At 43.4% G+C, this 15,683-nt stretch overlaps 1 protein-coding gene across 1 annotated transcript in view; it reads right to left on the minus strand.

The window, feature by feature from the left end:
• Nucleotides 1-15,683, minus strand: part of PLEKHM3 (pleckstrin homology domain containing M3) — a 64,895-nt gene that overhangs the window by 15,665 nt on the left and 33,547 nt on the right. The window contains exon 5 of the mRNA XM_033170275.1: nt 6,669-6,732. Coding sequence (XP_033026166.1) covers nt 6,669-6,732 — 64 coding nt within the window. The remainder of the gene's footprint in view (nt 1-6,668; nt 6,733-15,683) is intronic.

Here is a 15,683-nt window from a genome sequence, read left to right on the forward strand (position 1 = left end):
GGACAGTCACATGGCAGTGGTGGGCGGAGCCAGAAGCAAAAGTGGGCGGCACTGGTGTGAACGCGCGCAGTAGGCTTACTGTATTTTGGAAACGCTGCCCGTGGGCTACGACGCCTGTAAACGCGGGAAATGGCTCCCGCTTGCTTTGAGGCTGCAAGGAGGCGAGGTCTTCCCAGTCCCTGGCCAGCAGGGGGAGGGAGAGGAGCTGCTTCCTTTGAAAAAACGGGAAATTAAAGGGATATAAAAAATAAGGGATGGCAGCGGGAAACTGCTTGAAATAAGGGAGATTCCCGGGGGAAACGGGATACTTGACAGCACTGTATTCAGCGTATGCTAAATGCTTACCATTGTTAAACACGGCCAACTAAAATTTTATAGCAGGGAAGTGTTTCCATGTTGTGGCAGCTCCACATGGGACCATGTTGTGTGAAAGGAACTCAGCAGCATGGGAAAGTCTCCAGGCCAGCACCGGCAACAGGCCACCAGGAATGTGGTGCAGTTCTGAAGAGCCGTAGTCTCTGTGGCAGGAAGGAGTCTCCTTCCCTCTTTCTCTCTCTCATGGGACAATCCATGTGGAGAGCAGCTTTCAAATCTTGGGTGGAGTCAACACCATAGAGAAGCACGTCGCCCCGTGAACTTTACACATTGATTCCATCATGTTTGAACTGGGCTGCATTTGACAACTCTTCTCCGAGTTAGGGGGAGGCAAAGTCAAGAGATACGGCGGTAGCTCAAAGCTACCCAAGTAAAGTTGTACCTCGTGTTACGAACGCTGTGTGTTGCGTTCGTCACGGGTTCCGAACGTGCTGAACCCAGAAGTACCGGAACGGGTTACGTCCGGGTTCAGCGGTTCACGTTTACGCAGACGTGGAAAATGACGTCACGCGCATGTGCAGAAGTGCCGAATTGCATCACGCACATGCGCAGACGCAGACACGGCGCTTCAGGATGCAGTGCTTTCAGGTTACAAACGGGGTTCCGGAATGGATCCTGTTCATAACCAGAGGTACCACTGTAATGTCATGGAAGAGCTGAGAGTTTAATCCAAATCACCCTGTCCAGTGAACTAATGTTTTGAGTGCTAGGCTGGCTGTCCCTCACGATATCACCTGCTGCTGAGGGCCTGAAGGGCCTTGCCTGCCTCCTTCCATCTGGGCAGAGAGGGCTCAGTTTTTGTTTTTCGAATTGCTTTTATTTTTTTATCTATGTCATTTTAAATTGTGATTGATATTAAAGCTGTATTCTTAGTTTTAGATTTTATGATTTACCGGTATGTGGAAATAGTTTTCCATTTGGTTGTGTAGTTTTTGATGTGTTTTATTTATTGCTTATGACTTTTGTTACGTTGGTAATTATTTAAATCTTGTCATGTTGTAAGCCACCTTGAGTAATGTTTTAACTATGGAAAGGCGGCATACAGATAAAATGATGATGATGATGTTTAAAATTATGGAACCTTAAAAAAAAGCCCCCCAAAGGTCTGTTCAAGGCCTGCCATTTAAAGAGAAATGCACAAGCCAAAAAAGAAAGAAAGAAAGAAAGAGTAGAAGAATATTAGTAGGTAAAATATAAAGTTTCACAATGTTTGGTCATTTTACCCAGCCTGATTTGCTAGCTCACCGATACTTCAAGGCAGCTAACCTTGAGCTGGGTATCTCCAGGAAAAGGCAAGTGGAGTTCAACAAAGGGAGGTTAAGCCTGCATTTACCCTCTTTAATTTTAACGAGGGAGCATTGTATTTTGTGAGGCTGCAGGTTAGGGTTAATAATTGAAGCTAAAGAGGCGACAAAGCCTACATACCAAGGTGCTGTTGCCACTGGGAAGACAGTGCAGAGCCTGCAAATATCTTGTGACCCCACCCTTGTAAATCAGCATGTTAATCATTATCATCATATTGACGATAAGATTCTTTGTAAGTCAACACAGAGGCTGTAATTTCAACCGTCCGTTCACAATCTGAATTATTTCCTTGAAGTTAGCTTTTATTAAGAAAGGGCTCTCTTGGAAATACTGGTTGGCTTGTTAACTTCTTTTGACATTCTGGGACTTTCAGATTTGAAAACATGTGTGATTTGCTTCCTAAGGAATGCAGCAAGTTCTGCTACGGGGAGGTTAAGCAGCCACAGCGTTGGTGTTTTTGCTAAGTCTAGGAAAAAGGAGAAGCATGGATTACGGTAGCCTACCGCACTTTTTCCAGACTGGAACTGGAAACAGCGGCTGTAGGTGACAGAATAGTGTGGTGTATATGTTGTTGTTGTTGTTGTTGTTCAGTCGTTCAGTCGTGTCCGACTCTTCGTGTATATAGAATTTAGCAAAAGAGGGAAATGGAAAGACTGGGCAATGTGCAATGCACAGCCAAAGACCGTAGAGGACCCTCCTCCACCTGTGGGCAGTGTCAAGAGTGAAAACATTAAGACACAAAAGTTTAGTTTTAAAAACACCAGCAATGTTTCGAGCTCTTTCTTCGTCCACCACTTTTACAGCATGGTGGTGTAATTTTCTAGATCCATTTCATTTGGGGTTTAGGCCTGATTTTGGCACAGAAACTGCTTTAGTTGCTCTGTATGACCTGTAACGGGAGAGAAACAGAGGGTATGTTGTCCCTGTTCTCCTTGACCTCTCAGCAGTTTCGGATAACCACGGTATCCTTCTGCAATGCGTCATATAACTACATTAGAGTTGAAGACAGTTCAGAAACTTCTGCTAGTGCAGAATTGGACGGCATGGTTTCTCCCCGGGGCGAGATGGCCTGAGCATATTACACTGATCCTGGCCTGACTGCTCTGGCTACCAATTAGTCTCCAGATCCAATTCTGTGCTGGTTTTGACCTATAAAGCCTTAAATGGCTCAGGACCACAATACCTCAAGGACTGCCTCTCTACATATGAACCTACCTGGACCCCGAGATCATCCTCTGAGGCTGTTCTTTGTGTGCCTCCTCCACGAGAGGTCTGGAGGGTGACAACACCTGTTGCTCTCCCCAGGGAGGTTCAGCTGGTGCCTTCATTATACTTCTTTAGGTGCCGGGCAAAAACATTCCCTCTTGATCGACATCCTATGCCCTTTTAATTGTGCTGTGGGAGGGGGGGGATTATTGGTTTGTTGTTGGTATTATTTTTACTATGTATTTTGTGATTTTCATGTTGTGATTTTACCTTGTGAACTGCCTGGGGATCTGCAGATGAAGGGCAGCGTTCAAATTCAATTGATGATGATGATAGAATCATAGAATCATAGAGTTGGAAGAGACCACAAGGGCCATCCAGTCCAACCCCCTGCCAAGCAGGAAACACCATCAAAGCATTCCTGACAGGTGGCTGTCCAGCCTCTGCTTAAAGACCTCCAAAGAAGGAGACTCCACCACACTCCTTGGCAGCAAATTCCACTGCCGAACAGCTCTTACTGTCAGGAAGTTCTTCCTAATGTTTAGGTGGAATCTTCTTTCTTGTAGTTTGAATCCATTGCCCCGTGTCCGCTTCTCTGGAGCAGCAGAAAACAACCTTTCACCCTCCTCTAGATGACATCCTTTTATATATTTGAACATGGCTATCATATCACCCCTTAACCTTCTCTTCTCCAGGCTAAACATAACAGATGATGATGATAACAGATAAAATGTTGGGCCTGGATATGGGAAGTTCACCTTCAGTTTCCCACCTGAACCACAACACTGGTCGGAGCAAGTGACTATATAGCACCCTCGCTTAACTGCACAAAAGAAGTGTTGCAAGGATAAAACGAGATAAGGAATGTTTGGCACCTGGCCCGCTCCTATGGGCTAAACCAACCGTAGCTTAAAATATTACGCAAACGGCCAGGCCTCTCACAATTGTGCATTAGAGCAAAGACCTGATTATGCAAGATTGCTTTTCTGGGCTTGTTGCCTTCTCACAATATTTAGTTTACGGTCTCAAAAGGATTAAAGCTACACCAAATGCCAATTAAGGACTGGCCCGCCTCGTGGCAGCGCTTTCCTCCTATCTGGCTGGAGGGGAGCCGCACCCTTAGCAGAGGCCTTGGATGAAAAGAAAGCAGGGTTCAGTAGCACCCGGGCTTGCTTCCTTGACTCTGCCGCCTGCTGCTCTGGTGGTTTCCTCCCCACTCCGCAAGGTTCTGCTGCTAGGCCAGAGGCAAGGCAACTGGAGCCTGTAGAGCAGAGGTAGCCAATGTGGCGCCCTGCAGAAGCTGCTGAACTACAATTCCCAGCATCGCATCCCTAGCCGTTGGCTAGGCTGGTCGGGGCCGATGGGAGTTAAGAGTCCAACATCATCTGGAAGTCATAGTGTTGGCTACCTCTGCTGTAGAGGCAGCAGCTGTGCCCACATCGCATTGTAGGCTTACGTAGGAAAATAAAGAAGCAACAGCGGGCAGGGTTAAGTGTACACATAAGCAATTTAGTGGGACTGTGTAGCTGGATCAGCTGTTGTGCTCACTAGGCAGCATGATAAGAGAAATTGTTTTATTTCATTTATTTATTTTTATTAAAGCCTATGTGTGACTAACCGCTGTTTCTTTGGTTAAAGATCGGACCCGCTGAGGCATTCTTATTTGCACCCACGGTGCTTTCCAAATCATGAAAAGAATAAATGGCATTACTAGTAGCTTGAGAACTTTACCAGAATTATGTTCCTCCTGCTTCACACCTTCCCTTTTGTGCTACACTATTCTGTTCATGGAGCACGGGAGCATTAAAGGCTATTACGGAGTGGATTTATCTTCGATTGTCCCATAATTGCACTGCAACAACCACCACCTGGGGCAAAACACCTGTTCATTCGGCAGCTTTTAAAGCCACCTTGCATATCGCATTCACACAATTCCACTCGTACAAGGGAAAGCTAGTTTTCTTGGTGTTAAAATGGAACCAATGTGTGGCGTGCAGCTAATACAAGGTTTGTTCAACACAGGTTCAACAGGTGCAAACGCATGGAAAGCAGCGTTACTATTACCTGGGAGTAAGCCCGATTCAACTCAATGTGACTTACTCCTTAGTAAACACGGTTTATCATTTATTAGCAGTGCAATCCTGGACAAGCCCACTCAGAAGCTGGTCGCACTGAGTTAAATGGGGCTTTCTTCAAGGTAAGCGGGTTTGGACTGCAACCTAAATTTATGTGCATTATGTGCCTATTGGCAGACCAACTCTGAGTTATACAGGTGTCTGCAAACATGACATAAAGGCTGGCAACATTAACCCTGCCACGTGGGAATCCCTTGCAGATGGCCACAGTGCCTGGATACACTTCTTTCCTAATAGAATCCATTCAAACATATTTTCTTCCAGGGATATTGTTTCGAGAAACATGAGGCATTTTGCTCAAGGTAAGCAGGTCTAGGGCTGATCGGTGCCTGGGTGTGAGACTTCCTGGGAACCACATGTACACTGATTTGGGTCCCATGGATGTTAGATAAATAAATTTAAAAATCAAATCAAGAATGTCACACAAGGATCTGGCTAGGGCGTCACTAAGAGCACATAAAGGGTCCTGATCTTCTTCCAACCTTATCATTTCACCATTTTGACTGAAATTGCATGGCCTGTTTTCTCACTTAAGAAGAAAGGAAATTGAGGAGGGGGAAGGAGAGAGTGAGAGAGAGGCTTTCTGGGCTGATAATAAGGATCCAGCCAGATTAAAAGCAGAACCCAATTTAACGCACCCGAGCCACAACAGTAATTGAATTACATGATGAAAGGTTGGGGGTGCAGAAAGGGAAGGAAATAATGTAAATGTATAACAGGACAAAGAAATCTGTCAAGAGTAGCAGCTAAATAAATGTGTGCAGTATGACTCTTGCAAGCCTCCATCCCCTTACTGCCAACTCCCCTCCCAAGGAAAGTTTGATAAGCTACTGATCGCTTCTTGAAAGTCCGCTATCAATACTTGGCGCTAAACAGCTTGCAAGGCATTGGAGATTACGAAACTGACAACTGGGGAGACTGACACCCCAAGTTTAGGCCACTTGTAGTTTGATTATCTGAAGAACGAGGCACTTACAAAAAGCATCATGAAGACCTCTGCTCTCTGGCTTTTCCCTTGAAACGGTTTGCTTGCTCCTATCTCACAACTCCGCCAGGAGGCAAGTCACTTCCGTGACACAGGCGCTCAACAGCATTTAATGATTATTCAGCATTTTATGTAATGCTTTTGGAACATTCAAAATCAGTTCACACATATGGTCTCAGAAATCTTTACGACAGCAATGTAAGGTTGACTGGTATTTTAAATCTCTAATTTACAGGTGGTGTACTGAGCCTGACAGAATCGTGGCCCATTTAAGGTAATTTATGGAATTCATAGATTAAGTCAGATTTCAACTGGGGCCCTCTTGGCTCACATATAACCCCTTAACCACTTATATCGGCTCTCATTCATGAGCTTCTAACAAAATGTTCAAGCTCCTTTGCCCTGTATCTTTACATCCATGTAGGCTTTATTTAAGGACATAAAAGGTATCAGCTCATTTGCCATTAACTGAATTAATGGCAATAAATCATCATCATTGATATACTGATTATAGATAAGCAACCTATGGCTAAGGCATTTCTCTGAGTTACCTTTTAGGAAGGCTTCTTGGTCTGGAAATGCTCTCCAAGACATAGCTTGACAAAATCTGTATTCACAGTATGTATAAGGCTCAGCTTCTGGACAAACTAAAAGTCATTTACCTGCTGTAGGTCTGCCAGGGAATACAGGTGGATCTGCTGAAGAAGATACTCTCTGGGGAAAATTCTTGGCGAAAAGACAAGAATAAAAAGTGAGTATTTGTATAATCTTCAGAGTACAATATCACATACAGAAACTTCTTATAAGACGATATTAAAAAACACTGAATTCTTCAACCTCCACGAGAAAAAGAAAATACCCTTCCATTGTCATCCCAATGTTTTAAAACAGTATTTAGAGAATCTGCATTACTTTCACTGACCATAGCATTTCCTGCAGGCCTACCATTTCCTTCTCACCAATAATAATAATAATAATAATATTTATTATTTGTACCCCGCCCATCTGGCTGGATTTCCCCAGCCACTCTGGGCGGCTTCCAACAGAAATCAAATACAAAAATATCAAACATTAAAAACTTCCCTAAAAAGGGCTGCCTTCAGGTTTTTTCCTGAATGTCAGGTAGTTGTTTATTTCCCTGACCTGTGATGGGAGGGCGTTCCACAGGGCGGGCGCCACTACCGAGAAGGCCCTCTGCCTGGTTCCCTGTAGTTTTGCTTCTCGCAGTGAGGGAACCGACAGAAGGCCCTCGGCGCTGGATCTCAGTGTCCGGGCTGAAATGATGGGGGTGGAGACGCTCCTTCAGGTATACAGGACCGAGGCCGTTTAGGGCTTTAAAGGTCAGCACCAACACTTTGAATTGTGCTCGGAAGCGCACTGGGAGCCAATGCAGATCTCTCAGGACCGGTGTTATGTGGTCCCGGCGGCCACTCCCAGTCACCAGTCTAGTTGCCGCATTCTGGATTAATTGCAGTTTCCGGGTCACCTTCAAAGGTAGCCCCACCAAGAAAGGTCTTCTTTGAAACTGGTTGACACACAGTATGATCACAGGCCACAGTATGAAGACCGCAGAGGAAAAGAATGCCTCTACAGGTGGTTCCAGCATCATCTTCCTAGAACTCTGCCATTCCCATTTTATCCCAAAGTTTGGAGAAATACTGGCACAAAAATTGAACCAACTTAAGAGACTGGTTGTTGTTGTTGTTGTTTTTAGTGCTGGGTGTTAAAGATTTTTACCCGTTCACAAAATTCCACACAGCTTTAAACTAAAAACCAAATGATCTCATTTTAAATTTGGGAGTAACAGTGGAATCTTAACAGATCTGTAGTTTTGTATATGCCCACATGCAGGGCTTTCCCCCCCAGCAGGAATTCAGTTCTGGCCCCTCTCAGGTGGGCACCATTGCCATTATAAGTTTTTAATTTGTGACTTTGTATTGTATTTTAATATTTGTTGGAGGCCGCCCAGAGTGGCCGGGGAGACCCAGCCAGATGGGCGGGGTATAAATAAATTATTATTATTATTATTATTATTATTATTATTATTATTATTATTATTATTATTATAGAACAGGGGGCATTCATGGTGAGTTTGGGCACCTCTTTTTCTAGAAAAATAGCACTGCGCCTGTTGGTTTTGCTTCCTTTTTCTCTGAATAGTTTCTTGACAAGACATGGTTCTCTAACAATGTTAATAACGTTAAACTGACAGGTATTAAATTTTGTGAGGGACATATGAGTCACTTTATGATTGTAAACTGCTACTCAGACATAAAAGTTCATCCTACGTTTTTTACCACTGCAAAAATAAGTACAATGTACTTCTTGATAAGAAAAACATTCCAGACCGGTATTCAAAAGTAGTTATGTCTCAATCTATCAATCATACCCAGGAAAGGAGAGTTGGAAATATTGTTCAAATATAACACACACACACACACACACACACACACACACACACGTATGTTTTGGGCAAATATGCTATGAAAGCAGCTTCTCAAAATAACATTGGCAGAGACGTCAAAAGATATCCCACCTTTTTGGTTCCATAAGAAATCGCTCTATCAAGGATGAAATGCAACAAACACATATTGGAAGCAACAAAGCACAATACCATTAAGTGAGTAACCGTAAGAAAAGCACACTTATTCCCACTGTCATGGAAACTGGGACAGGGAAGAAGCCTTAAAAATAAGGTCTGCCCAATTTTGTTGACTTTTTATTTTAAACAAAATTCCTATTACTGCAGAAACAGGTCTTGTTCATTTACAATGGAAGGAAGCAGCAGAATAGCCGAAGCCTACTTCTGATGACAGCACTCCAAGTGCATTAAGAAGCTCTCCTCATCAAAATCAAAGAGAGCATAAGGCACTCAGTGGCACTAAGATCATGTGCCTAATGGATGGAACCAGTTGCATCCAGGGTCTGAGTGTTTTAAAGGCAACCTTGTGAACATGCGCACGGTCAGATGGAGGTCAATTCAGCCAGAACATCCAGTTCAGCGCAATATTTTATTTGAAGAAGCACTGACAAACATTGTCGTTTATTCACATTGAGAAATCGGTTTAGATCTTGAAAAAAAAACTGCATTGCAAAACAGTTTGGTTTAGAAGAAGCACAACTAGCACGCTTAAACAAATACACCTCCTTTGCTGCAACTTTGGCACAGATTTTTGAAACGCTTTGAGAAATATAAAAGAAGACTGAAACAAAAATCACCGCAGCAGGGAGCAAGCAGGTGGGCTGGGAGAGGTTGTGCCTCTGGGTTCCTTTGGGAGGAAGGGCAGGATAGAAATTCAATAAATACGTAACAATAATAATAATAAAAAGGTGCAGATGGGCATGGCAATCCTTTACTCAGACGTAAGCCCCACTGAGTTCAATATGACTTACTCACAGTGTGTATATAACTGCAGCCTAAAGGTGAAACGTCAGTGGGATGCAATATTCTCAGCAACAACAATGGAAGGCAATGCCCCTTCCGCCCATAAGGAGGGGGGGTTGCAGGCAGGTAACACGAGCCCTGCACGTGCACAGGGGATGGGGTCATCCCCTGGCACTAATTGGCCGAGCCCTGGGTGCGGTGCCCAGGCGGCCGGCCAACTGGTGCGGTCGCTTTGGGCGTGCCTGCTGCACTTAAGCAGGGCGCATCCAGGGCTCGGTCTCTTGCCCTTTCCGCTCCTCTCGTCGCGTTTCCCTGCCCACCCTCCCTTTAGTTTAGGTAGGATTTGACGCTGCTATGGACTACGGTTGGTCGCCGTTAAGGGGCCTGGTAGGAATTTTCCCACTTGGCAAATTGGCTCCGCCTGGTGGTTTTCGCCTACCTCGTAGCAATTCGTCACAACTTTGGTTTGGCGGGTTAGGCATTGGATCTTAGGGTAGGTTGGAAAGGTGGGGGGGGACTGGCCATCACCTCCCCCCAAAAGGCTGAAGGGTACTTCGATAAAGGAGTCCGGAGGGGCGTGGCCACTGTCCGGAGCCGTGGAAGGTGAGGGCCCCAGGCACGCCCCATGCCGGTGATCGCAGGGTGAGTCCCTAGCTGATGTGCAGCAGCAGGGGCTCACCCATCTGTGGTTAACCCTTCCCGGACTGCCAGCACGTCATACTGGAGTCTGATATAGTCGGCCGATCCAATGCCTAAGCCAATACCGCTCAACATCCGTAACCAATAAAGTTGTGGCCATTTATTTCCCATTTGAACCTTACATATGGTGTCTTGTGTCTTATTTCCCCAGGGGAGGGATATGGTCCTTGACATGCAACACCAATACATTAAGAACAACAATAAAAATTGGTGCAAGCCAAAGCTGTTTCAGTAATTCCAAGACTTCAGGGTTAAGGACGTTGGTTTGTTTACTTAGGGCAGGTGTGGAGAACCTGAAGACCACATTACAGCTGTTGGAAAGGGGTGTGTGCCCAAACCCACAACCACACAACCTTTAAACAGACAGAGAGCTTTTCCCTTCTCCGAAGGAGGTTTGGTGGTGGGAATATATACTCTGAATTCCAGACACATCCCATCACAATCTGTCCACTGGTGTGGACAGAAAATAGCTCAATCAAACAATAAGAAGTGACAGAAATAGAAATGTAGGCTTTTGCCTGTTGGTTCATGGAGGGATTGGAAACATTACATCTAAGTAAGGAACTTGGGCACCGTGGGCAGTTTCTCGTGCATTTCCATTTCTTTTTCACTGGCAATTAGTTTGAAGCATAACAATTGTGCAAGATAGAACCAGACATTTCATCCATCCTTGGCTCTCAGCCTTATCGGGGATGTATCTGCACAAACAAAAGGTTATCTGTGACTTTTTGACTGTAAACAGAACCAAAGATAAGGCTTTGTTTTCTGCATTTAGGGCGAAGTTGCAGGGTTTGTAGCTATGTCCTTTTGTTAACAATAAATACTGTCCGAAGGCATTTAAGAGATGATTTGTCATCCGCTCAGAGTAATTTTTCTGCACTGAATTAAGCACCCTGACAGCTAGGCTAAAACAACTGCAAACAGACCTGGCCAAGACCTATGCGAAAAGCCAAAGTACAAATGTGATAAGAGCAGAGTAAATTCTGAAGTTCACAGTCTGCAGCTCAATGAAATCAAGGCAGGTGGGCATAAATCAAGCAATTGTTCTTAGGAGGATATTTAAGAAAAAGATTCAAGTACAGTCACACCTTGGTTCTCAAACGTAATCCGTTCCGGAAGTCCGTTCAACTCCCAAAACTATTCGAAAACCAAGTCGCAGCTTCCGTTTGGCTGCGGCAGCTTCTTGCACTCAAGTGGAAACCATGTCAGACGTTCGGCTTCCAAAAAAAGTTTGAAAACTGGAACACTTCCAGGTTTTCAGCGTTTGGGAGCCAAAACGTACGAGTACTAAGGCGTTAAAGAACCAAGGTACTACTGTATGCACAGTTTGGTCAAGTGCCTCTCTCTTTCGGGAACAAATAGCGCTGCTGTTGATCTACCCGCTTTTAAAAGTTTATGTCTACAGTAGATTTAAGCCCAGATCTTTTTTTAAAAAATCTGACTGTTCAGTCCTATAGACTGGATTGTCCTGCAGCAGTGCAAACTCTGATTTTGTTTCAATGCCAGACAACTAAAACAGAGCTGCCCAGCTGCTTCCCCTGCCCCGCTCACCAGACAAACAACTTTAGAGTGAAAAAGAAGCACCAGGCTGTGCCGATGAATTGCATCCTAAAATGACCAAAAGGCTCTTAAGATGTGGCTGCTGGAAGCCTTTTCTGTGTAGCTTACTTGTTCTTGCTTTCAAAAAAAATAAAATAAAATTATTTTATTAAACGTTCTGGCAAAAAAGCAAATAATCTAAAGAAGAGGTCCACACAAAAATGAAATGTCAATGTCAACCAAGTGAATCCAGAAAGCAAAGTAGTTATAACACAGAACTGCTTCATCATCATGTTTATATGCCACCCATCTGAATGGCTTGCCCCAGCCACTCTGGGCAGCTTCCATCAAAATATAAGAACACAATAAAACAACAACATTAAAAACTTCCCTACGCCTGGCTGCCTTCAGATGTCTCCTAAAAGTCATATAGTTGCTTATCTGTATGATATCTGGTGGGAAGGCACACACCACTACCAAGAAGGCCTTCTGCCTGGTTCCCTGGAACCCCACTTTTCGCAGTGATGAATTCGCCAGAAGGCCCTCAGAGCTATAAGTTAAGTGAAGGTGAAGTAGAAACCTATGCACTTGGCTAATAAGATTTATACTGAGCTGGTTTATTTTGTTCTGGATTGGCTCCATCATTCATTCATTCATTTATCTATTATACTGTAGTATTGTTTTCCCAGTGGTAATGTACGGAAGTGAGAGCTGGACCATAAAGAAGGCTGATCGCCGAAGAATTGATGCTTTTGAATTATGGTGCTGGAGGAGACTCTTGAGAGTCCCATGGACTGCAAGAAGACCAAACCTATCCATTCTTAAAGAAATCAGCCCTGAGTGCTCACTAGAAGGACAGATCCTGAAGTTGAGGCTCCAGTACTTTGGCCACCTCATGAGAAGGGAAGACTCCCTGGAAAAGACCCTGATGTTGGGAAAGATGGAGGGCACAAGGAGAAGGGGATGACAGAGGATGAGATGGTTGGACAGTGTTCTCGAAGCTACTAACATGAGTTTGGCCAAACTGCAAGAGGCAGTGAAGGATAGGCGTGCCTGGCGTGCTCTGGTCCATGGGGTCATGAAGAGTCGGACACGACTGAACAACAACAATTGTTTTACATTTTGAATATTTGCAATTCAGAATATAATTGGTTGTTCAGAAACATCTATTAGCGATCTTGTTTCTTTATATCTGGGCAGGAAGTGTTTAAAAGGCTAACCTTTCATCTACTTTGCCACAGAGGCAGTTGCTGTTCCTGCAGGTGCACTTTAAAAGATTGCTGCAAGCTTTTCCTAAAGTGATAAATATATGCTGGACACAGGTAGAGCCAATTTTCCAAGCAATGCTTCTGCAAGTGAAAACAATTTTGAATCTCAGTGGGATTTTTAAAAAAGGAAATCTCTCGTAAAAGAAAGGGGGCATTTGTCATTTTCTAATGTCCAGTGTTTTCTAATATCTCTTCTAAAATATGATCAATGCCATTATCTCCTTTGTCACGCAGCAATTTTAGCAGGCTTCTTAGAAGAAATTCTACATGCCATTTAAAATGGGTTTTTGGAAAGCTGTGTTACGCCAGTCCTGCAACAAATACAGCATTTCTAGAGTCCCATGATTTTAATGTCACCTATTCTTTCAAAATCTGAAGTTTTGGAAATTTGGGGCGACAGATTTCCAGGAGCTGCTCCTGTGGAGAGTATGAACTTGAAAACACCTTATGCAAATTTTCAACATGGACAGGCCTGCAAGTTTGTGAAACCCCAGAGTCCAAGTGAGCAGTTCAGTGGTCTGTGTAGGAAAGCCAGTCAGCTTGCCTATATACGGTGCTTGTGTCGCATAAAATAAATCCACCTATGACGTTATTACCAATCCATGTAACATGTTTGTGCATGCATGCAGGGCAGGAAATACTGGTGAGTGGAATGCTGTTGTGTGGAAAAAGTCCTGTGGCTGAGATGGAGAGACTTGAAGGCCAAGGATGGTTTGGTAGGACCTGGAAAACTGCTCTGGCTGAGAAACCAACTCACCATAGCAAATCAATTACATACATTCATAATTTTATGTGTACCCGCTTTTCCACAGTACAAACCATTGCTCAAGGTGGCTTTCAGCATTCTACATAGCAAAAGTAGTCATAAACAATTAAAACATTTTAAAAATACACAATTAAAATGAACATATTCCACATAAATCACAATAGCTAAAATAAAATTACAAAAAAACAAAAAAAAAAACCCTGCTATTTAGGGAAGTTTTTAATTTATGATGTTTTATCGTGTTTTTAAGATTCTGTTGGGAGCTGCCCAGAGTGGCTGGGGAAACCCAGCCAGATGGGCAGGGTATAAATATATTCTTATTATTATTATATTAAAAGCAAATACCACTTCAGACTCATGTTCCTTATTTTGGCCAGATATACTTGATTTGTGGTATTAATTGTGTTGTAATCTCTCATCTTTCACCATCTATCTCCCTCTTAACCATTAGTCAATAACGCAAATCTTGGTTGGTTGGTTGTTTTTCTGTTTATTACAACTTTGGGTATGAAAAGCAAAATAAAAACATTTTGAAAAACCACCTGTGATTGCATCATTAAGTAGGAAATCTTAAATATGAACTCTTTTGGAGCTACTATGAGAGAGACCACTTCTGGTGGTAGCTCCAAGTTGCCATGACATGAAGGAGAATCACATAGCTCTGCTGTTACTGCTAGCTAACACTTCCACTTTGCTCCTACTGTTGCCACCGCAATGTTGTGCCAGTTTTCTTGGAGGAACTATTGAGAGAAAAGGCCCACTGAGGGCCAAAGGGCCCCCAGAAATGGTACAATGCTTCTAGATAGCTCTGTTGTACTGGATAAAGCTAAGCCATGGTCTCTCTAGGGTCGGATGTTACTGACTGTGACAATGCAGCAGGACTCACTCAAACTCAAGCTATCCACTTTTCCCCCAAAGCACTTCTGTTTCTCAGAAATGGCCTCTGCACTGTAATAATCTTAGCCTTTATTTAAATAGCCGATGCAACAAACACCAGGGAATCATCAAGAAAAGTGATTTATCAGCAACGTAAATACTTCTTTGTTCAAAGGGAAGAACAGAGAACTCCAAAACGTCTTTTTGTTGTCCAACATGTTAGGCTATAGTTGCTTCAGAAAGAAACTGCAACTCCAACACACAGATTTGGCAGCCATTTCCCCACATTTTCTGTTGTGAACTGCCCTGGGATCTTTGGATGAGCGGTAGTATACAAATCAAATTATTATTATTATTATTATTATTATTATTATTATTATTATTATTATGAGAAATACCCTTGTGCGTTTTAACACACAAGCATGGATAGTAATGAAAACCAGAAGAAAAACAGGAGCAGACTCTTCTCTTTCCCTCAGAAGAAAGGCTATCCATGCTGTAAAAGCAACAGGGTGCCATCGTGATTAATCAGTCCGCTCTTAGTTCTCTCTGGACGGACCTATTAACAGTTTCGTTTCAGCTTGTTTATACCATACTGACAGGACTTCAAGATGGTGTTCTCAGAGCTGCTGCTTTTTCACATAACTGAAACGAAGAATAAATGGGAACGGGGTGGGTAATAATTTAAGCATGAAAAAACAAACTCCTAGATTACCTCACGTTCTGTAGAAATGGCGACTGTGTTACAATAAGGGTTAGAAAATAGGAAATAACATAGTGGATAATCACTGGCAAGGTTTTCATTCACAGAATAAGAAACTGGGAAGTGTGATAAAATCTTGCACACACACACACACCAAAAACCCATATGCAATAAAGAGGTTAAAAAAAAACCACACACACACACACACACACACACAGTGAGGCCCGCACCATGAACAAAAAGATGGAGAAAGGGACAAGGGTGTATCCTCATGATGAGAGTTGTTATGAGGTTTCAGGGCATCACAGACTGTTCAGAGAATTGTGGCTACCAATATGATTTTATAGTCCTACCGGTAGGTTAATCCAAGCTGACCTGACCATGAGATAAAATTAAGCTATGTTCTGTTACCCAAACCCCTTTTAATTTAGCCCATTTGAA

The sequence above is a fragment of the Lacerta agilis genome, chromosome 1 (genome assembly GCF_009819535.1).
Source record: "Lacerta agilis isolate rLacAgi1 chromosome 1, rLacAgi1.pri, whole genome shotgun sequence".
In the NCBI taxonomy this organism is placed as follows: Eukaryota; Metazoa; Chordata; class Lepidosauria; order Squamata; family Lacertidae; genus Lacerta; species Lacerta agilis.